We start from the raw sequence: 23,846 nt of genomic DNA, 5'->3' as shown, positions 1-23,846 counted from the left end.
CTTCTCCCCACCATGAGTCATTGTTGTCAGGGCCGAATTCAGTCGGAGGTTCCAGCGAATACTCCAGGCCAAGGTTTTTTAAGTAATGAATTTCTCCTGCCTGTGTTTGCAACTCTCCTCTTTGTTCCATTCACTTCCAGTCGCCCTTGGATGTGACGTGCGTGCCGTCCCTGCGGGGAGCCAAAGGCCGGGCGGAGGTGGCCGGACGGCCTCTGCTGCCTCTGTCGTCTCCCAACTTCAGTTTACTGAACACACAAGACACACAAAGGCTCGGTGTGTCAGTGAGGAGAAGAAAAGGGGCGAATGCAGGGGACAGCTAAATCATTTCTGGAACCTCAGCGGTGGGGGAGGACGCGCGTTCCGAGGGCGCTGAGTCATTGTCGTGTTTAGCCTTGAAAGTTTAGAAGCAAACGTTTCCATAATTGTGGAGTCGTCTTTTATCCTCTTTCCAGGTGCCTGTGGATGCTCCTCAGTCGTCTTCCCTCACATCCTCATAAGATCTTTCGTCATCGTTCCTTTACTCTGGTATAGATGAGGCTCATCCTGATGGATACTGATGTTTTCTGTTGCCGTGGCTACGCACCTCCTCGCTGTTGCCGTTCCCATTTTCCACTGTTTCCGCAACCTACTTTTTGTTGATCTCATTAATTATCTAGAACAAAAGGATTTTTTTTAATCTGCGTCTCAAAGGATGAGAGGTCAAAGATTCTGAGAAAAAGCATTCAAACACTTTCTCATTCCTGAGTTACAAAAAGTGTGTGGTTTCCATGTGTGAGGAAGCTGACTGCACGTGCACTATGCCTCTGCTGCGGTTGGCGACATGATTTCAGGGATCGACAGGCAGAATGTGAAATGACCACGGTGACAGAACCAGACACATAAATAAACCACCCAGAATAAGAATATGAGAGAAAAAGAATATTCACCATGGCGATAAGAGAGAATGATCTCTAGAAGATAATCTATATCCATCTTATTTAACATACAGAAATCAGAAATATGTACTCAAATAAACAGACAGGAAACACAACGCATCAGGTTTGTGTCCACAGCATTAGTAGTAGCAGTTTGGGGATATTAGAATTGGACTGGTGTTGTTGTTTGTGAATTTTGCACACAAATGGGACAAACAGACCTTCGAACACATAAAGGAAAATGGAATTGTGAACACAGTGAATTGTTATTCAAGCTGCGGTAATTGCATGCTCACTTTTATATTCCACACTGGTACACTCAAACAAGGGACAATGTATGAGTGTTTTGAAGCCTAAAATCATAATTGCATCTGTTTCTACATGTGATTCATCTATTATTACACAAATATTGACTGGATGCTGTATGTACACAGAACATCGGTCTGATGTTGAGGCTTGACTGCAGCCGTATAATATTTAACCCATAAACCCAAACATACGGCCACGCACACATTGACACACTCCTTAGTTTAGGTACAATCCATCATCACTAACTAGGCTCCTTGTACCTTGACAAGTGTTCATTGTAGGTTACTGTGTGGAGAACCACAGCTGGTAATTACACTTTCTGCTTTGTGCAACATTAAACTTGACAGCATGCCAGGGTTGTGCTTCTAGCAATAGATTTCAGTGATTCTATAGGTGTCACTTTTTTAGAAGGAAAATATGTACATTCTTCTAACAGGATATTTATTTATATACCGGTATATTGGTTATATATAACCACAATGTTGCATCTGGCCTCTGGTGCCCTCCGGTGGTTATTATAGGTATTACACCAGCACAGCCTTGAACCGACGTCTTCGTGCTTGATGTTAAGACAGCAAAGACAGCTGAAAGCCACTGACTAACTCATTTAGCTGCAGCCTCTGGACTATGCAAAACATCAAACACCAATTTTCTTTGTTTTTATTTGTTATTTACCATAGAAGAGTAGGATAGGGACTTTTGCTTTATGTTTTGCACCATAGTCTGTGTGCATTCCAGGAAAATTTCAGTCAAACAGAAGAGAAAAGTATCACTTTTGCAATGCTATTTATTTTCTTCATGTCAAGATATCTTTTTTTCATAGGAACTTAGGCTTCGTAGCAAAAGAACATTTTTAAAGGACGAAGGAAATCGTGACTCTAAATAAAGGCGTTCTTTCATAGTATTCTTTACAAAGTCATTTCACAAAGAAAGAAAGACAAAGAACAATGTATGACAGACCTTCTCACTAAAACTCATGACTTCAATCTAAGTGTGACAGAAGCAAAAACAAAACAGAACGATCTGTACATTAAAATACAGTTTAGCTCCTGAGATTCTCTGCTGGACGGTAGGTGTCGCTCTAAACCCCCACCAAAACGATGAGGATGAGGAGGATGATGATGCAAATGTCGCATTGGCGGAATCTTCCGAGCAACACCTGACTGTACGTAGCAGGTGACGCGAACAAGTGCCAGACATGAAACTGCAACCAGAAAATAAAGTCTTTCCCTGCATCTCCCTGCACTATTCCCTCTCTACCTCTTTTAAAAGTGTCTTTTTCGTGTTTTTGCTAGATCTTTACGTTAAAAGCGTACATACGATGCGGGGTTAGCGTATAATTATCTCATCCTTCCCACGCAGGTGGCTACAGGTAACGACAGCGGCTCTTGGCGAGTGGAAACTTTGGTGACGCAGGAGCAGAAAGCCTAAAACCTTCACTTTAATATTGCTTTGACAAGAAAAACACTGTACAATATTCACTGACGGCACAAAGTTTCTGCAAGAAGACAAGAAGTGTGGCGAGCAAATAATGTGTGTATACTGGAGAGCCACTGGTTTTACTGGACTTTTGGCCCTTATCAAAGCACGTGCTGCCGTGATGTGTTTGAGTTTGATGCCACGATCCCGGTGGACAGATTACTCAAATCTCAATCCAGATTTCGTCCTTTTCCTGCCAAAGGTCATGATAAAAAAGATCTGTTATCCCATTTCAACCTGAATATTGTTCCCTCCTGCTGTTCTTTCCCAGTAAAAACCAGGAGAGGCAGGTCTGTTCACATCAGATGTCCTTCGCCGCCTAGTGTCCGTTGGTTTCGGGGGCTGAGGCTGGGGTGGACGGCGTGGAGGAGCGAGAAGCAACCGCTGTCTTCTCTCCACCGGGGCTGGAGACAGACGGAACGCTGTCTGGGGCCTTGCCCCCAGCCAATCCCACAGGAGACGCCCCAGCTGCCGCCGCCGCCGCCGCCGCCGCTGCTCTGCCTGCAGTGATGGCGGACACAGGTTTGGGCTGAGCCTGAAGGCCTGGGCTGCAGATGAGGTGGTGCCTCTCCCAGTCTTTATGCTGGCAGAAGGAGCCACAGTAGCGAGCGGCGTTGCAACCGCTGCACGTCTCGCTTGCTTTACGGCCACAGTTCCAGCAACACTGAGGAGAACAAACACAGCCATATTAGTTTATTAGTTCTGAGCGTAGCCATATCGCAGGTCGACATGTGCTCAGTCATGATGAGCTGCAATGCTGAGAGAGTCACTCAAAAGAAAGCCTCGCTAAACCACTTCTTCTGATGCTAACCATACGTTGGGAAATACAAGATCGTCCCGGAGATTTAAGTTGGATTGGGGCTTCTGGTGATTCCCAACCAAAGTCTTTCTAAAGTGCAAACATCCAAAAGCTTCTGGACTTTGTCAATACTTTGAGATTCAAAGAAAAGGCGTCGAGTGAAGCCAGACCAGCAGCTTTGGCATGAATTTAAAAAGAGGTGATGATGCTTTTGGAAGACTTTCATTGTCTTTTTCATCTCCACTGTCTTGCGTGTCCCTGCTCACCTCACTGGAGTCCTCCTGTTCGTTGATTATCATGATGGCATCCTCCTGAGCCTTCCTCTTCGCCTCGGCCAAAGTCTTCTCCATCTTTGCCCTCTCGGCTGCGATCATCTCGAAAGCCTTCTGCTCGGCCTCCGCCACCGCCTTCTGGACCTCATCCATGGCCTGGCGCTTCACCTCGTTCACGGCCTCCTCTGAACGATCGGGGGAAGACGAGCATTAGCTTCCTTATAACTTCATGCTGTGATTGTCAGTCAGATGCTCTCCTTACCGGCTTTTCTCCAGATCTCATCGGTAACGTATGCTGAGCCCGGCCGCTGGGCAAAGTCGCGTTGGGAGTCTGCAGAGAAGCACAGGCGGAAGGTGTTATCACCTGCACGGGCTTAAAGACGCTGTCCCAATGGCTGACCTCGTGACACACAGCTCAAAGTGGCAGGTGCTTGGGGAGAGCGACGCGCTCTTCATCGTCTAGTCCTTCATTAATATGGTGCTCGATGCGACCTTGTCTGCGTATCTTTGCCGCACAACAGTTGTTTGTCAGAGTCTGGGACTGATCTGAGATCTGACAGCTTTAGAAAGGAATGTGTTTGACTTGGAGGGAATTACGCACCCACAAGCTGTGTCAACATTCTGCCTGTTCCCTACAAATGTCTCTTTCTGTGCATCCCAATCCAGCCCCACAGCGTTTGCAGGCTTTCCAATGCTGCCACCTGCCTCATCTCCTCCTTGCCCAGCTCGTATATGCTCCACCGCCCTTTTCTTTCATTTGCTTCCTTTCGTCTCAAGCAAACCTGCACGCATTTCCACCCCCTCTACAGTCTTACTCAGCCCGAGCCCGCGCAGGCTTCCTGGTCGGGAGCCCAGATGGTGTTCTGGCGAGGCAGCCAGTTCTGGGTCCCTGAGCCTGCAGGATGGCAGCATGGCCCTTCTGTGCCCGATATGGCCAAGGCCAATCCTGGCACCTGTCTGTGACTGTGCACCAGCAGGGGGATGGCAAAGCTGGCGCACAAAACCGTGCCAATACACAGCAGACTTGAGGGAGGACTAACTGACGAGAGACGGACCGACGTGGCATGATTCGATTCTGCAGTACCATCTGTGTCCACTAGAGGGAGGGACGACGCAGATGAGACTCAGCAACACACGCAGCATTTGGACTTTAAAAAAAATGCAACTTCTAATCTATTTCTGCACAAATTGACTTCAAACATATGTTGTTTTCTGGGTCATTTGGTGTCCTTACAGATCAGTGCAATGGAAGAGTGATCAAAGTTCAACATGACACATGTGTGTCGAGAGAGGTAAAGAACACACACATTCATTTTAATCTCAACAATGTTTCGTGACACTCATCAGCTTTCAATGAAAAGCCCACATTTTATTCCCATTAGTTTTAAATAACTTTTTTCCCCTGGTGGTTTTAGTAATAACACATTTTTTTAGGGATTGTATCAAAAGTCCAGGCTAATGACATCACACATCAGCAATAATCCAAGAGCTCCTTATCCAAACCTCATGAGGAGCACGCACGCACACACACACACGCACGTACACACACAAACACACACACACACACGGAATTTTGCACAAGTTAAGGGTGGGCATCACGAAAACCTGGACAAATAAAACAGCGAGGCCACAAAATGGCAGCAATTAGCGTAACCTGTAATAACTAACAGACTTCCACTGGTCTGGGTCCATTCCAGCATACATGAAACATAAATAAATAAATCCCCCTCTTGTGGACAACAATAGGCGCCAATCACAGGAATGACGACAACTCTTGAGGTTTCTGTGGCCCACATGAGTGAAAAGCCAGTGCGGTACTCACCCGACTCTGCCGAGTGTGGGCTGTGTGTCTTGGAGAAGGGCGCTGAGCCAGAGCCTCCCTTGCGTGGGTCCTCCTGCTCATTGGAGCGCCGTCTCCAGTAGTTGAGCTCCTCGCGGTCTGACTCCTGGCACCGCCTGAGCACGCTCACGGACCGCCGCGTCTTCTCCACCATATCCACAATGCAGTTCAGCACCTACAAGATGGAAGAAGGAGCTCATTCGGGCATTGATCATGGTAGCCAGGAGGAGAAATGTCTTCCAAATATCACCACATGGCTGTGAGAAGTAAAAACACCCTCCTGAAATAAACTGCGTGCTTTCACTATCAGAAGCCATTAGCTGGAGTGGTGTCTGTCTGCAGACTTACATGGTCCAGATGCCTCCATTCATCAGCCCATTCTCTGTCTGTCAGCCTGTGGTCCACTGGCTCCTCACGGTATCCCCCATTAGTGCCTGATTAAAACACACACAGGACAGACCGCAGGCCCTTTAGATGAGCATCTGACTTGATGTAACAGAAGCCACAATGAATAGCATCGATACAAAAGTGTGTGTGTGTGAGTGTGTGTAGTCCTGAAGCTGGATTGAGATAAAATATCAATAAAGTGGAGCAATAAAACTATAAAGAGGAGAGGGGGAATTCAGGTTCAAGGCCCTGGCGAGCTATTTCATTTGTGATTCAGTTCAGTTCTGCAGTCTATGTTCATTTTAAATCCTTTTAAATAATCGTTAAGTATGTAATTATTTGAAATATATTATGATTACAACATAAATATATAGAGTTTTAGGAAATATTATGATAAAGATGCAAGTTGTTAAAAAAAGGTGTGCTGAAAGAGAAGAAGGAGAGGGCCTGTGATGCATAGCAGACTTCCAGCACATCTGGAAGTCAGCTGTCAACCCCACACACACACACACACACACACACACACACACACGCACACACGCACACACACTTTAGCACCTCCCCTCCTGGAGCTCACAGCATTCCAGTAGGGAGACACTCAGGCTGAGTGGAGCGGCTCCACTTTTAAACACAACCAGCCGTGCTGACACTCACTGTGGACCCTTACAAGTGAGGACACACGCGCATGCATGTGTGCATGCATGTGTGCACATGGACATGCACACACATGCATTCTTATGCATGCAAGCTATAGGCGGTGGTTCGTTTCAGAGCATTAATAGTTTTTGGATGTCTGCAAGCAGGACCCACAAATATCTTAAATAATGGTTAATTTTACAAACCACAAACTCTTATAATGTAGTGACGCGCGCACACAGACACAAACACACATGCACACTCTCACACACACACACACACACACAAGTAGGGCCTTCCACGTGACCTCCTCCCTTCTTCTGGTTCTCATCAGCGTTCGGCAGTTCAAAGAGCGTAAGGACTGGTGTATGCGGGTGTGTGTGTGTGTGTGTGTGTGTGTGTGTGTGTGTGTGTGTGTGTGTGTGCAAGCCTGCCTGTGAGTTAAGTGGCGGCAGGCGGGCGGGAGGCTGTCAGACAACAGTCTAAGGCCTCATAAACACAGCAACCTCCACCATGAACATATCAAGGTGTGTTTCTGCACATGTGTCTTTGAGCTACTGCTGTTTCCACTGTGTGCTGACAAGCCCCAAATGGAGGGAAGATGAAGTCCATTGCTCTGCGTGGTTCTGTTTATACACACAATGACTATTGAGATATACAAGACCTTCTAAAAATGCCGAGACCACCCATCGCTGATCTCAGAAAATACATGGCCTACATGTTTGCATATATTTTCATATTAGATGCTGCTTGCTTACACGGTGTTGGTATAATCATAATGGAAGGCTAATGGGGCGGTGCTAGCTCAGCCTGTTGAGGACTGGGCTAAGAAGTGGAGGGTTCTTGGTTCAAGACCTGATGCGGACAGAACAATAGAAAGGGGAGATGCCAGAACACCTTCAGAGCAATGCTGAGGTTCCCTTGAGCAAGATACTGAACCCAAAATTGCTCCCAAAGAGCTGGGGACTCATTCAGGGGTGGAGCCTGCATTCGCCCATATGTAGGTCGGCTAGGCTCCAGCACCCTTCCAGAGACCACAAAAGGGCTAGAGCAAGAAAACAAAACAGCCTCTTGATCTTGAATCCTTTTTGGTCACTAATGACAAATATTTTCCTACAGACCCTCTAAACAGCAGCGCTTTTCTGTTATTTAAGGGTCATCTGTGAAAAGGCGAATCTCCGTGTGAGCGTAGACACGCGTGAAGTGTAGTTTTGCATCACGTACCAGGTAGCCTGGGCCTGTCTTTGAGTTCCCGGATCTCCAACAGGCGCTGGCTGTGCTCGCGGTGGAGGATGTGTGGCGCTGCGATGTCGTCCAAGGCGTAATGCTGCAGAGGTGGAGGGGTCGGGTGAAGCTGGGTGCTCAGCGGCAGCGGGTGGGCAGGGCTGTGTCGAGGAGCGGGGCTGATGGTGCAGATGCGCTTTGCTGCGGGTTCAAGGGCCACGGGTGGACGCTCGTGGAAACCATTCTCTTTCCCTCTGAAGAGCAGAGCAGCCGTTGGAAGAGGGGCCACAACTCAAACCTGCTGGAGGAAAGGTCTATTGCATCCTCACCTCGCAGGGCTGTGTCTCTTGGTACCGACTTCTGGGGGCTCCATCAGCAGCTCTGATGAGTCCGGAGAGGAAGCCATGGTGGTGCTCAGAAGGATGTGCTCATGCTGGGACAGGTATTGGGCTGGGGTCTGCTTGGCTGCCCGTGCACAGTGGAGCAGCTCCCTCTGGAGAAGAGGCAAGTTGGCCTGGAAACAGAAAAAAGAAGGTTGATTTTCAGGAGGATGGCCGGTTTGGGGAGGAGAGACACTGAGGTCCTGATGCTGTTTCCAGCCCCTGACTATAAAGTTCTAAAATGATTCTTAATATCAAATGTGATTATTAATCTCGAAGTATGTAATCTAGCATTAGGCCAGACGTGTTGGAATCAGACATACTGTCACACGTTGAAAATCAAGCAGACACGATAAAAGACGTGATTTTTGACAGAAGCTCAGCTGAATTCAGTTAACAGCGTAGACGTGCACAATAATAGAGAGGCAAGAAAGGTCAGAGAGCTGAAAATGATTCAGAGAGCACATTTGCTCCCTCTGCTGACCTTCTTTTGTTTCCCGCATTTCCATAATTGGGAGCAGACTCCAGCGTGTTTGCCATTACAGCACTTCCTCACACCCGTTTTTAGGCAACAAGCTTCCTCCTGTGACCAACTCACAGATTCTATGTATGTGCACCCCTGCTCCTTAAATCTGACCTGTGGATGATCTGTAGATACCTTCTCTGGCACTTACCCTATTTGTTGTACCTTTTTTAAGAGCTGATATCCATAACACTGCAATACTATTTTGCTTTTCCTCTCTTCCCCGAGGCTGCAGCTAGCAACCACATGTGCTGCGTGTCAGCCTGAGCTGAGGGCTCTCCGGGTTCAGCAGGGCGAGCGTTAGATTGCCGATGCCTTGGCAGTTGAATGCTCTTTTAATGGAGCAGCAGCTCCATATGGCACTCTGAAGCTCATAAAAATGGAGGGGGAACACTTTATGGGCATGTTTCACACTTCCGAGTTCCCACTTTTCCCTCACTCCTCTTCAACCACCTCTCTCTCGTTCCCTTTTCTTCCACTTCCTCAACCCATGACTTTGCCCCATCTGTCCACATTTCATAGTCTCAGAATCTTTTCTCTAGCTTGAACAGGTTTTGGGGACTGTAATCGCACAAGATTTATTTGTGGAAGGAAGGGAACAGATGATTCTTGTCTCAGTACTGTCAGACAGACAGATGGAGAGACTCCAGAGTTAAGAAAGAGGTAAGTGTTAAAAAAAAAAGCCTGCTTGTGTGCAAAGATTTATGGGCAGCTTTAGCGAGCTGCTAAAACATATGCTCTTGCAGGCTCTCGTTGTTACACTGAGGCTCGAGAGGCTTCTTAACAAGTCAACACACATATTTCAATTGATTCTGTTACCTGCATTGAAGCAGTATGTTTAAATAGAAAACAGACCAAATGTATTTAAAAATGCAGCAAAAATGAAAACAGAATCTTTTAGCTAGCAAGAAATGACTTTATTCCTGCACAACGGATGCAATTCAGTAGGAAATTGGAAAGTAAAAAATGTGGGGAAAATGCGTTTACCTTGAGAAACGGGATCACAAATGGCCGCAGTGGGAAGTTGGTGGCCTCCTGAAGCCGCGAATGGAACTCCTCAATGGTTACTGTTGAATTCTGGAGGACAAAGAAAGCATTTATCAACACAAAATGCACCATGTTGATGCCAGAATATCCCAAGTGAGGAAGCACCTACCACGAGGGCCAGCACAAGGCTCCGGACGTTGTCTCCGATCTCGGGGGAAATGTCATTGCCAAACTGTTGCAGCGTAGTCAGAAAGCGCTTCAGCTTGCTCAACTGGCGAGCCCCACAGGTGGCCGGCAGCTGCTGGTTCGCCAGTGATGAAGAAGAGGAAGAGGATGGCCCGTTGCTGTACCGCTGCGGTGGGGAGGGCACTGCATTCAGGGTCGGCGGGGAATGGTGATTCCCATTGGTCACTTTAAAGAACAAAAGAGGAATATGGAAGTGGACTCAAAATATAGAAAGAAGGCCAGACATGATCTCCACATTCATGAGGAACAAAGAAATCAATGTGGCCCTTACAGGCTGTGGTGGAGAAGGAGGCTGGCCGAGGGCCGCTGGGGTTGACGGAAGGCAGGGGTGGCATGGTGGAACTGGCGAGGCTACTGGGGGCTGATCTGGAATGAGTCTTAGCATCCACAGGAGAACCGGGCATGGCAGGGCTCTTCTCTCTGTTGTCTGTGCAGAGAGGAATGAGTCTGAGTTCAGGGCGAATAGAGAAAAACAAGAAACTACGACTTCATTCGATGGTTTAAATGTTGCTGCTTTGTGCGAAGGTTGGCTTTCCAGTTCACCCCGGCCAGCTTCAGATTTTAGCCAGAAGCTGTAGAAGCTGTTGGGCAACGGTGTTCTGCTGTCGAGTAGACTGAAACGACCCCCCCCCCCACACACACACACACACACACACACACACACACACACACACCTTCCATGTTGGAAGAGCTAATAGTAATAATAAAAATGAAGAGAAAACAATTGTTCTTCAGCTTTTCAAGACACACTAGCAATCATTAACTGCTTTCATTTTACTTAGCTCATATCAATTCAAAACTTTAGGACCACAAAAGAAAACAAAAACTCCCCCCCACCCACCACCACCAATGCTAAACGCAGTGCCAGGGCACCAACAACCCCACCCTATCAAAGAGCCAGATGTCTAAAGTTTAGCCCCTCACTCCCGACCATTCAGATCAATAACAGAAGAAGTGCTGAAGAAGCCTATTATGCGGCAGAAGAATGACCCCCTCAATGCACCCCCCCCCACCACCACCACCAGCCATGAGAGGGAGGCGGGGAGGCGGAATGAGAAAGGGACGAGGATATTTCACGCTTTGCTAACAAGATCGACAAAGCTTTTGAATGTTAAACGCCACTTTTCAATATGCTATTGCAGCTGAATGAGACCACCAGATAAGGAGTACGGGAAGAGCGAAGTGGGCGTGTGGTGGTGGGGAGAGGCGGGATCAGAAGCCGCCTTTGTCTCCCAGAGATCCGTGAATTTGATCCCCCATTCTCCTGCTCCATTTGAAGTGGATCAGACTTTTCTAACGGCTTCTAGAATGAACGAGTAATAGACAAGTGCGGTCATTAGGGTCAAGGGTCAGCAGAGTGCAGCCTTTTAAATGCGGATTCATGGTTTTAGGGCCATTTTGTCTTTCAATAGCAGCCTTGATAACTTTTTTTCACTACTATGAACTCTGCATGGCCATGAGGGTCCCAGTTTGTAAATGCTTAAGCTGTTAGTGGGTAACTAGACACAGCTCAAACAGAGCAAATTGCAGCTGATAAATTCATAATAAAACTGGCTCCAAGCATGAAAATGTGCTTCAAAAAACCCCGATCAAACCCCTATTTACGCTGCTATGCTGTTAGGACAAATTGCATAGAGCTGCATTAAGTATAACTCTCTGCCTCCATCGCTTTGATACAACAGCCTCTCAACAACAGCATCACAGGGACGTGCGCGTCAACATGCAAACAACTTAACACCTCTGCAGAAATGACAGCAACTACTGTGAATCGGTCCTAAATGATGGTGAACCGGCGTCTCTGCGGGATGGCGCGTCGCTTAAACTTGCCCGGCAGACGCAAACACATTGTCGTGCAGCTGTGCTTGTGCAGCGCGTCCTCGTGGCTGCGCCGGAGGTAACAAACTAACCGGGAGACATCAGGTGGGCGCGCATGCGGCTCTGGCAGCCCACAGAGAGTTGCTGCTGCTTGTCAATTAGGCGGCATACATAGCCGAATGGCTTCATCTGTCCTGCGAGCACCTGAGTCCAGCGCGTATAATGACAGGACTGTCGGGGAGGGGCAGCTGGCACAGACGGGCTTGCTCGTGCACGTGCCTGACATGCACAGAGTTTGCATTAATTTGATGTGATGTCAACTCAGGTGAAATGTTAGCTTCGAGGGAGATGGCTGTCTGGTCAGAATACCACCTGTCATCCAGGCACTAATGGAACAAAGGGAGATAAAGCTGCGCGACGCGCATGGACGGGGCCGCGGAAAAACCGTGACGCACGCACAACACACGCACGACGTCGGTGAAAAGCGCCGGTAAACAGAAGGATTCATCCGCCCACGCGTTCTGCCCGAAGGAACATTTGTAGCTGCAGGCGCTCGCGGTTCTTTCACATCCAACTGACACTACGTGCAGAGTTTGATCACTTTTCTGTTTCCTGGTTTGGTTTGGCGTAATTTCAGGGACGGGGGAGACTCGTGCACCTGTGGCTGTTCGTTGCTAGGCAGGTGTGCCTTGTTTGTTCAGCCTCAGATGACACTGCGTTGAAACGCCCCAGCGGCTCCAATCACGCTGCAGGTGTTCATTCAGAGCACGGAGAAGAAAAAGACAGCAGGATTTGACCAAGTACAGATCTTGTGCTGTGCATGGTTATGTAAGGATTGTCCGTCCAATTGTTTAACTGTGACATTTAGACTCCCTGGCATGTGTTTGCTCTTGAGAGATTGTGTGGGTACTCTGCTATCGCTCTACTGTCACTGCAGATGAGGTGTGAGAAGATGTAACACAGGCCTGACTCATTTATCACTGAGCAGAGAGACAATTAGGACTGTTTAGGACGTGGCCTCCCAGGCTCACGGATCGCTAAGAACGCCACAAAGTTGGAAACTATAGTTTCTCTCAGCAATTATGTTTTAAGGAGAAAAAAATCATTATAGATATAAAATAAAGGCCTTGAAAAAAAACACTGAATCTTTAGGATTTAGGATTTTGGCATGGATCACGTAATTGTCAGTTTGTTGCCATCATTGCAGAAGTCAGTTGTTTTAAATTTAAATATTCAAGCCTCATCAACCGAACACCTGCAGCTATGTGGTGTCCTGACTATATAATATAATATAACGAACATATAACTGAAAGTAAAATATTATGTAAATCAGCTCCAGAGCTGGGACTGAGAAAGTCCTGAAACTTGCAGCAAAAAGCTAGATGCTAACAATTGCTAAAGCACCCATCCAACTAATGATCCAACATTTTGTCCCCCCCCCCCCTTCCTACACACCCTGTACCATATGGATCTAATCGGGCAAAAGCTGGCCAGCTGGGACCTCCAACAGTCACCTGTGAGAGAGAAGGAAGGGGTGGAGAGAAGGGAAGGGACTGCTGGAGCCTCCTGCTCTAAAGCCAAAGGCAACTCCCCTCCTCCACACACACACACGCACACACACTCCTTCCAAGGAAGGAGGAGGCTGCAGAGGGGAGGCGCAGGGCGACTGAATGCAAGCAAGTGGACTTAAATGCCGCGAAGACAAAGGCTGCACCTGGTCCCCATCCGTCCACACACACCACCACAATACAGCACACATCTGTTCCTCTGTGGTGCAGTCCCTCTTGACCTCCACACACACACACACACACACACACACACACACACACACATGCACACACACAGACACACGTGCATGCAACAGCTCAGATCCTACAAAGATCAGCTTAAAACCTATAATTGATCAGTGCTGGTCTGTGTCAGAGTCAGGTTGTTGCTGTAACTCCACAGCATTAAAGCAGATTCATGGCACTTTAGTGGCCTCTGTGTGTGTGTGTCAGGAGTCAAATTACTGAAATCAAGAGACGCATGTCGCCCTCTGTTAAATTCAATCAGTTTAATTTATTTTTAGTGCTCTCTTGGGACACCTCTCGAAATATAGTGGTCCCCTGATATTTAGGAAGGAGTTACAAAACATTGATCTTCAGAGCTGCATGCAAATCTTTGATGACATGGGTCCTTTAATCATGTCCGTAAATTATGCTTAATTAATTACTGTACTGAGCAACCTCCAGCCCACATGAATTCATTGCATAAATACGAACAAACCAACAGGGGAGGCTCGGGATAGAATAATAACATGAGAAATAATAATTAAGACAGAGATGAACGTCAGTGTCTCCTAATTGAATCCAGATATATATTTTTCACATTCAGTTTTGTCTTTGAAACTGGCATATTTGTAATTTGCTGTTATAGTAGAGATGCAGACATTCAAGACAATGGGACGCATGTAGCAGTGGGTGATGGAGGAGGGGCGATAATAACAGAATAACCATTCAAAATGCAGTTTTTATTTGGTTTCATCCGACAGACAAGTCTAGCTGTCAGACTCCGAGCCAGGCTGTTTTTCTTGGCTCTCGTTACCACCTCTCAGCCGTGTAGACGACATATTTGGACCAACCCCAATGTCAACACTCTGCTCCTCGGTCTAAAAGGAGAGGAGGGATGAGGAGGTGGCAGTAAAAGGGAGCATAAGAGAAATTAAAGTGGGGGAAGTGGGTGGGGAGCGAGACGCAGCTGGATCCTCAGTTCCACATGTGACAGCGAAAGGAGACGTTGCGAACCCTCGTCCCTTACTGAGATGATGACAATAACACTTCTGCAGCGATCGAGCAACCCAGAGATGGAAATATCATTAGTGGGGGGGATGAAATACAGGGCTAACAGAAAGGCAGGCGTCAGCTGTAAAGAAGAAAAAACCCAGTAAGAATGGGCAGTAAAAGAGGCACAACGATGAGATGCTGGAAGCGGAGGAGGTTTGGCAGTGGCTTAGCAGAGAGAACAGTGTCCACGTGTGCATGAGGTCAGACTGCAGGGAGACATGCAAGGTTGTGATTTACACCTCCCAAAGGAGCACTGGATAGTCATCTGAATGTGTGTTTTTATTTATTGCTGCTCTTTGGCAACCATATCGTTTCTGTAATAAGGTCAAACAACTCACACTAGAGCCATCTCAATAATTAGAAAGCCTTTTTTCCTGTAGATATAACATACTTATGATATATGAGGCACAGCTTATAATGTTTGCACATTTAGTTGTTTGGGAGTTTAGTTTTAGGGTTGTGAAGCAGCACATTTTTCATTAAAACTCCTTCGTGCTGCTTGCAAAACTCTAGATTTTCCTACTAACATCTCATAAGGCTGTTCCTCATTTCCGAAATCCATGTGAGTGATGTGGAAACTTGTGCACGTATTTTGAAAATGGAAAAAGCAACATGTTTAGTTCAGAGGGTAAACTTCTGGATTTTGCAATCAGGACCGCTCATGGGAGCCAGAATTCTGCGGGCTAATTATAATGCGGTCGTGCATTTTTGGTGAGAAACCCAGACACAACTGGAGATTTTCCCTGCGGTTTCAACCAGCCTGTACCGAAACACACATCCATACCCTAATGACTGAATCCAAATGTAGGTAAAATTCCCCTTGCTTGGCCCCTGTCGCTGCCTTCGGTGACCACGTGCACACATGTGCATGCCAGAGTCAAATACAGCTGGGCCACGAGGGCTCGAATTAGCCTTATGTCAACGCGTTTATGTTTTGCCCTCCTTTAACAGGTGTTAGCTCTGTCATCATCTGAACAGAGGAAGATCGGTAATCCCTGAAAACACACACGCACACCTGGGAAACGGTCTGCCCCAGGCGTATGCACACACACACACACACCCACATCATCAACAACTGTGACATAACGGGGACGGCTCGAACCTGTCAATCAAGAACTCGGGCCGTGAATGCTGTGACATAAGGACTCTCTCACACCAGTCCGCCTTCTCCCAGGCCAGTAAATTATCTGCCTATCTGGTTACAACCCTTCTCACCTCTCTGTGACTAATTGGTTATCCTGCCCATCAATCATCACGAGCCAGGGGACGCTTTCATGTGGGAAAAAAAGCACTTCTGTTATCTATATTTTCTTTTCCTTACCTGCATGTTCATCCTCATCATTAAAAACAAAATCGCATGATGTCAAATGTGAATTACAGAGCTCCCATGATACCGAGCGATGATCCTGTGCATCTGGAGAACTAAGACCGGGTGGCTCCTCTACATCATAAACCCGGACAATCAACTTACGGTGGAGCCAGGCAAAGCGCTGCTTTTTGTCAGCTCAAGTCTTCCTGAGACTTACATTAGCAGGCAAATGCTGTAACTTGTGAGTTACACCAGTCCATAAAAAAAAGGAAAAAAAAGCTCCAGACGTGAGAATCCAGAGCAGAGACTCAGAGCGTCCTGCTTCAGGCCAGGTGTCAGAGGCCTCGGCAGTGGAATGGGCTCACCAGATGTTGTCTGCTACAATGCTACATGACATTTACACTGACAGTAAAATATTTGAGTTGATGGGCGTCGTTAGAGGATCCCTCTTTAAGCGTTTGAAACATATGTCCCGTTTCCCCTGAGCAGTTGGTTGGCCTCGATTTTAGCCTGCATGTGCAGAGACGAGATCCCAACCAGCAATAAATTCATGACTCTAAGGAAGGTCTTCATGGGTCTGTGCTTGTGCTGGAATGAGTATCTGTCAACGAATGAGCAGACTGCTTTGCCTTGGCTGTGATTGGGGAAGGCATATATCCTAAAGTCACGTTTGACAATGAAAACCCATCTCAAATTCCACTGAGCTTTTGCAGTGTTCTTGTAATATTTCCACGTTTTGGGCCATTCTTGAATTTTCTTGATTGTGCAAATATGCTATGACGCACACTGGAAGTGAATCATATAATCAAAAAGCATCAAAAAGCAGGAAAGGAAAAGATCATTCACAAAATTGTGGAATATTTGTGGAAAGTACCAGAGCATCTGACACGGGAGTGTTTACGGTCGTGTTTTGGTCATGCAGTGAATCAGGGTCGAGCAGGTGTTCTCTCACTTTATACAACACATCAAAATGCTGCTTAGTGCTCTTTAAGGAGGTCGTGTATCTTATAAAAGGAGCCTAGAGAGACAGAACACAGGCTCACTGGTGGAGCCTGCAAACAGCCCCTTGGGTAGCTTAGCCTAGCTGAATAAAAGAGCAGAGCTCAACAGTCGCTGAATGAGGCAGATAAGTAAAACAAAGAGGCCAGCTGTGCTCAAAACAATGACACTGAGATTTAGGTTGCGGAGGATGAGTGTATGTTTGTCAATGTGTGGGCAGGAGGCTGTTTGAATGGAGCTTATCAGTGTCCTTTTGCATTTCAGGGCACAGTGTCTCTTTTTTCTTGGTACCATGTTGCTCTGAAGGCTTTACAATGGGAAAGTCTTGTTAAACACTGACTGTTGACCAGTAGCTTTATTTCAGATCCTTGAACCTCATACAGTACTGCATCCCACCACCAGGTGACAGCGGAGGGCTGGTGCTAAGCTTATAGTTAGACAAAACAGGTGGAAACAGTGGCAGGGCAAATGAGCATATCTGGCATTCGTAGCAGAAAACAAAGCCCCCATCTTTATGCCCAACTGTGTCACACCACTGAACCACTGGAAAAAATGCTCAGAGGTTTATCAAAATTTTGTAATTAACTGTTAGAGTGACAGTTTTGCCCCCTAAACCTGACCTAATGCGACGCCTCTGCCTGGATCTTTCTTTTAGCAGTAGGCTCATCCCACATGGTGGACATCTGACCCAAAGAAGAAACAATTAGAGAAATAAGCCCCCGAGCCTCTAAAGGCTCCCCAGCCCCCTGACTCATGTACTTAAGGATAAGTAGACAAAATGTAAATAAGATCACTTCTCAGTCCTTTAAGGTTGAGGCTTAAGACTCGGTTACAGTCTTGCTGACACATCCCAATTTGCACAAATCCTCCACCATTGACATAGCAGGAAAGATGTTAGATGCGATGAAACATTCTTTCGCAGCTCTACTCGATTCAGCAACCCAAGACTTTTATGTCCGTACGAGTGCAATCGCGGGACCTCTCACTGAACCCAGGGGGGCCTGATATTACAGCCCTCGCCACTGGAACTAATAGAGCACTTCCTGCATCAGACACTCCAAGCAGCTGCTCTATTCGACGCCTGTGTGCTGAAAAAATGGGGGGTATTTTGTAGCTGGATTTTTCAGATAATAGCTTGGCGCTCGAGGATCTCGCTGGTCTTCGTTGATCACGCCATACAATTACAACGTCTGTTTGCAAATGTTGGGAAAATCCCGGCTGAAACGGCGCTGCATATTCAACCTTGTTTCTGGAGTCCGGGTAGACAAAGCCCTGGAGCATTTTTTGTAACCTAAAACAAATTGAATCTTAAAAATATAATAGCATGCATGGAATATAGCGCACATTAATCTTAGCAATAATTTGTCAGTTTTCTTGTGCAATGTTGCTCCACCATGTTGATTAAAATAGACAGATGCTTCTCTGATGCTTTGCACTAAACACCAGTCCTGATTGCAATCTTAAATTGCATGTATTCTTTAAATCAGATCATTTTCCAACCAAACTGTATATGTACTGTAAAATAAAAAAAATGATGTCATTTTGAATCCTTCTTGAAAACTATCATGGGGTGCTTATAAAAGAGGAATGACATCAAATCTTTGTCTACAGTCAAACTGTCATATCCTTTTTAAACAGATAAAAAAGTATGACAAAGACAAGAAGCCTACAGATATGACAAGTGTCAGCGTCCGCTAACTTCCGCAGACTCAATCAAAGGCACTGAATTCTCATCAAACATTGCCCAGGAGGGATGAATGGACAGGGAGCAAAAAATATCTGAATAAATCTGTGAGCAAGCGTGCAGATTCATGGGTGTGCAGATCCAGAGCAGCGCCTGCTGTCAGGACCGTGACAGAGTCCAGCAGAGCAGGCGCAGGTCTTTGCTCTGAGCCTGTGCAGCAGGCGGTTATAGTCTCTCCTATCTCCCTGATGGCCTGGCCCGATGTGACATTAGCCAGATCCGTCTGCCTTTTCTCCACCTTCTCCGCTGCACACAAAAACAAACACGTTTTCTCCCACCAGGCAAAGGGAGCACGGGGCGGAAGAAGCAATCTGCGTCTCGTTACCAAGACGTTACAACAATGCAACATTCACAACTCTGCTGGGGTTCCACCTTCCCACGGATATCAGTGGTGTTTAACATGTAGCACAGCAGGAAAGACAGTCATGGCAGCTCCCCTCCTCCTCCCATATGTCTGAGATACTGTACAACAGATGCACAAGTCTTCTTTAGCAATTTACTTCTGCTCTGCTTACCATGTGGAAAAACTGATTAGTACCTCAATAAGTGACAGCTGAGCGAGAGATGTGCCCTTTGCACACATGGAGCCAATCACATCAGCTAATTCATTTCTCAGGCCGAGGAAGCTTTTTGATGTTTACATGCGAGTGTTGCGCGTCGGGACGAGAAGCAGACAAATGCTGCTCCCACGCGTCATCCTCATCCCTCCAGGTGGACTCGGCTTTGGCAGGAGAGGGAGCAGATGGGGGGGATCAGAGGTAAGGCTGACAAAGTAAAGAAACAACAGAAGGCTCCGTGTTTCGGCTGCTGGGTCTCGATATGCGGCTGCCTTTGTTCCAAATGAAGTTGCAGGGAAACGTTTGATGGCACAAACAATGTCCTTAACCTCTCATGAGAGACAGCCAAGACATTTGTGCGCCACCAAAAATTACATCTTGAGACACCAAAAGCTCCTGGAGCACTTTGATTCATATTGACAGGGGTGGTTTCACCGCTTTTACTATGAAAATCTCAAACGCCAGACAAAATGACCTCTAAACTTCAGCGATTTGCCCATGTGGCGGCAGAAGTGCAATCCTGAAAGGAAACGGGCTGGCTAAATCATCCCTCCTTCCCTTCTGCCTCGCTGGACAAGGATGAAGAGATAAAGAGGAAAGAACGAGGCACCATCTGCACAGTACAGCGAGCAGTCCGGGGAAATCAGACTGGAACGCGCGCACACACACACACACACACACACACACATGCTCACATAATCCACATGGAACATGTCCCCACACAGGTAGAGCTGTATAGCTGACTGTTGAGAGAACGCAAAAATACAGCCCTGGAAAAAAAAATGCCCTCTCACCTCCACTCTGGTAGAGTCCACTCTTCGGTCCGTTGGGAATGTCAGCAGCGGTGTGTTTGCTTCCTTATCCTCTCTTTTTTTTTGCCTGCGACTCCACACCTTCATATGTCACACATGTGTTTGCATTCCCACATATGTGAGCGCCGGTGTGGTGGAGCCAGAGACACAGATGGCACCCAGATGGAGGCAGATAACCAGGCAGCCCAAAGCAAAACTAAACACTGACTCTCTCTCTCTCTCTCTCTCTCTCTCTCTCTCTGTCTTTTACTTGTTTTTCTATCTGCGCTCTCTTGCGAGGTTCTCTTCTTCTTCCTCTCCCGTATGGTTCTTATTTTTGATCCCTTTCTCTCTGTCCGTTGCTCTCACAGTGTCCACGTCCTCTCCTGAGCTCTCTCTCTCTCACTCTGAGCCTCCCACCCTCTCAATCCCCTGCTTTCTACTTTGGCTCCGCCCCTCTTTTCCCACACACTGTTCTCTCCACTGATTTCATGGGATGGGAGCTGGAGTGACGTCAGCCTTCCTCTCTGTCTCTCTCTCTCTCTCTCACACACACACACACATACACATACACACATACACAGGGACCACCTCATTCCCCCCATGGATCCCAGCCAATGGTCCACCAATGACTGGCTCCATTCAACCTGCAGTCACCATCAATGGTCTCTGCAATTAACATAACTAATTGCTTTGGCACCCAAAGGCTAAACAAGAGATTGTGCCAAGTGAGACAAAAGTGTGTGTTTGTGTGCATCTGTATGCGTGTATGAGGGTGGGGGTCCTTTGCAAGCCTGCTCCCCATACACCCTCCCCTGGGCTCTTTCAGCACAAGAGGGGATCACCCTTTAAAATGTTTTTATACTGGCCGCCCCCCACCGCTCCCTCCAGGCTCTTTCATTGATGCCTTCTTTTGTCTCAGCCCTCTGAATGCCTCAGCTTCTGCATCGCCAGCCAACAAACAGGGGAATACTCAAGGAGCTTGAATGACTTATTCTTCTCCGCTCTCCCGCTCTCTTATAATCTGCGCTCTATCTTCACTGAGTTAAACTTAAATCACCGCCTGATTTATGCCTCTCACACACAAGTGGTGCCGCTGCCAAGACCAATGCAGGTTAAGACAATGAAGCCGGGCTGAGAGTGGGCGTCCAGAGTGCTTCATTCCCTCCCGCCCGTTATTGCCTCGAACCACTTTCTGCAGAGGATGGTGCTAAGATCAGCCTTAGCCTCGGGTAAACACTGCATTAATCTGTTTTCAATTACACTTTCAATTGGGCGAACATTATCAACACGTGGGAGACTATAGGCACTTGTGTAGACAGACACATAAGCGTGGCCGAGTAAACGCTGCATTTTATGTGGTACAAGCGTCCCCGCGGAACTCACGTCGAGTCCAGGTGTTGTTAGGTAAAATGCGACAAAGTCCTATTTTTCAAAGTTGCCCCTTCAGCTTTTGCTCAACAGTTTGGCGATCAGCCAGATCAGGACGTTAACCGTCCAACTCAGCTTGGTGCATTCCATTCTATCAGTCCTTGGACAGACTGCACTCTTACTACCGGTTTGTTCTAGCACGGAATAGGAAACAAATGTGATGGGCAAACACCAACTCCTATCTTCTACTCTTCATGATTCTCTCATGAGGTTAAGGATTTGAGAGCTTACCTCCTCTGTCAGCTTTCATTGCAGCACAATAAGAAAAGAGTTATAACTTTTATCCGGACACAGACATATCTCAAGCTTCCCCCAAGGCGCACAACCGATTCTGACTGTGTATTTTATTTTTTCCATGCAATAATGCACAACAAGAACACCATATGAGCTGGTTGACAAGGTCAAAAGTTGACTTTCATCGCAGCTTTCTGGCTTTAAGCTGCAGTCTGCAACACAACCCAAGCTTCTAGCGCTTGTCAAAAATAGATTTGAATAATCACCCACAATAACCTCCCCCTCTCTCTCCCCCTCCCCTCTCTCTCTTTCTCCCTCTCTCTCTCTTTCTCTCTCTCTCTCCTTGTAGGCCTGTTCCATTCAGGGTGCATCTGGTCAGCCAGCAGGCTCACAGGCAGGTCCAGGTGGCTGTAAGCAAACGGGAGGGGGGGGGGGTGGGGTGGAAACAAGAAGTGAGGAAGGCCTTGCATCTGAAGCTGTGCACTGTACGCCACATGCTGCTACAGCAGAGAGTCAGGGGTGAGCTGCAACTGACACCAGGGGACAAATGCAACAGGCTGATTTATGTTACAACCTGGGTGTTGGAGCAGGTGGCTGACTGGGGCATCCTCGTCACGTCTGAGCTCTTTTATGAGTCATGTTAGCTGTGAACAAAGTTAGCTTCCTTTCGTTGAGATCATTGATCATTTCTAATTCCAATTCATTAGCCGATGTTGTATCATCTCTGTGCGAAACATATTTCATGTGGCACAGCTTCTGTTTCCTATGTTACCATTTTTCTGGTTGTATTTGCACTGTGAAGTGACATTAACAGGTATCCATTCAATTCAGTAATTCAACCTGATTTATATGTTTCTTGGATTTAACAGTCTTGGGGTGCGTTACAGAAACAACCGAGCAAGTAACAGTGATAGGAAAATCTCCATTTTAATAGGAAGAAGCCTTGAGCAGGGCTTAGGCTCGTAAAGGGGGTAAAGGAAAGGGAAGATAGGACCAAGGAGGGGGACAGAAGGCAAGAAACAGATGCATACATCATATGTGCAAATACATTATACATGTATCCATGGCTACGGGCAACAAACTGAAGTTCCCTGTGTGGATAATTATGGCTCCCTTTTTGATGCAACCCATGAGCAGCAGGTCATTTTTATTTCCAACTACATGAAGAGTCCAACCGGGTGATGTCAGACGCCACTAAGACAAGGGTGGGCTGCAACTCCAACAAAACTGCAATTACTGTGGAAATACTGATACACATCACATGGTCAACAGCGACACGGCCAAAAACCCGTTGACTTCTGGAGCACTGTCACGAGCAGCAGAGAGTGGCTGGCACAGAAAAACAATCAAAAACGCAAATAGAGGATGTGATCAAATATTATACAATGTGTGTGTGTGTGTGTGTGGGGGGGGTGATAAATGTTATCAAGGCTATCCAGATCTTTTTGTAACAGTTGGGATTTGTGAACATTGCTGCTGTCAAAAACTCCCGAAAGAATCATCAGTTGCCTTATGTCAAGTATAAGTACATGCATAGCTTCCTTTTACTTGAGCTCTACGCAGCTGTTTGCTATTGTGTGTGTGTGTGTGTGTGAGAGAGAGAGAGAGAGAGAGAGAGAAAGATAAAGAGCAAGAGAATATGCAGCATCTGTTTTTGTTCACACGCTCTCTCTGCAAACTTCCACTTTTGGATAGAGTAAACACCATTTTCTATGGCGCACATAAGGAAGAGAAAATAAGGATCAAAGGTCTTTAAGAGTCAAGAGTGTGTGTGTGCTCAAAATGGCTCGCTTTTAAAATCACATCATTTGCCCAAGAGCTACCTCAGGTACTGGTCATTGTTGGTCTGCTACTTTACACAGCACAACAGCACAGCACAACACTGTGTAACACTTTAAACTCGAGTTTTTTATTCACCAAAATCTAAAACTGCAACCTCCATTTGTTGCTACGGCCTTCACACTGCTGAATCAGTAGCTGCTTTACAGTGTAAAAGTTCCCTACAGCGCCATTATCATGACAATGAATGCTGATATATTCCACTAATGGCTGCATGCACATGTAGGCAGTGGAGCCTCCATTTGTAATCAGACAGGGGTGATGACCACATCCAAAGTTGTTTTATTTCCATTAAAATACATATTG

The 23,846-nt window shown here is 46.8% G+C and overlaps 1 protein-coding gene across 3 annotated transcripts; it reads right to left on the bottom strand.

Annotated features, from left to right (window-relative positions):
• Positions 1–1,992: 1,992 nt before the first annotated feature.
• On the bottom strand, positions 1,993–20,454 carry LOC130524811 (protein CBFA2T2-like). Of its 3 annotated transcripts, none has more exons than XM_057031257.1 (11): positions 20,040–20,454; positions 10,268–10,423; positions 9,920–10,161; positions 9,751–9,840; positions 8,190–8,374; positions 7,861–8,114; positions 5,962–6,047; positions 5,596–5,788; positions 4,036–4,104; positions 3,768–3,958; positions 1,993–3,366 (listed from the first exon to the last, which is right to left on the bottom strand). In XM_057031257.1, the coding sequence occupies exons 2-11, from the start codon at positions 10,398–10,400 to the stop codon at positions 3,022–3,024; spliced, it is 1,788 nt and encodes a 595-aa protein (XP_056887237.1). In that variant the 5' UTR covers positions 10,401–10,423; positions 20,040–20,454; the 3' UTR covers positions 1,993–3,021. The 3 variants fall into 3 exon arrangements, with proteins under 3 accessions (XP_056887237.1, XP_056887236.1, XP_056887238.1); XM_057031256.1 differs by lacking the exon at positions 20,040–20,454 and adding an exon at positions 11,904–12,334; XM_057031258.1 differs by lacking the exon at positions 20,040–20,454 and adding an exon at positions 11,735–11,754.
• Between the last annotated feature and the right edge of the window lie 3,392 nt (positions 20,455–23,846).

This window comes from Takifugu flavidus, chromosome 4, assembly GCF_003711565.1.
Source record: "Takifugu flavidus isolate HTHZ2018 chromosome 4, ASM371156v2, whole genome shotgun sequence".
NCBI lineage: Eukaryota > Metazoa > Chordata > Actinopteri > Tetraodontiformes > Tetraodontidae > Takifugu > Takifugu flavidus.
The sequence above is the reverse complement of the archived record's forward strand: the minus strand, read 5'-3'. Positions and strand labels throughout refer to the sequence as shown.

Coding starts and splice junctions, on each gene's coding strand:
- LOC130524811 (XM_057031256.1), bottom strand. CDS start 12,000: ATGAAGCCATTCGGCTATGTATGCCGCCTAATTGACAAGCAGCAGCAA. Junction 10,424..11,903: donor CGCCCACCTGATGTCTCCCG/GTTAGTTTGTTA, acceptor CTCTCTGCACAG/ACAACAGAGAGAAGAGCCCT. Junction 8,115..8,189: donor AAGAGACACAGCCCTGCGAG/GTGAGGATGCAA, acceptor TCTGCTCTTCAG/AGGGAAAGAGAATGGTTTCC.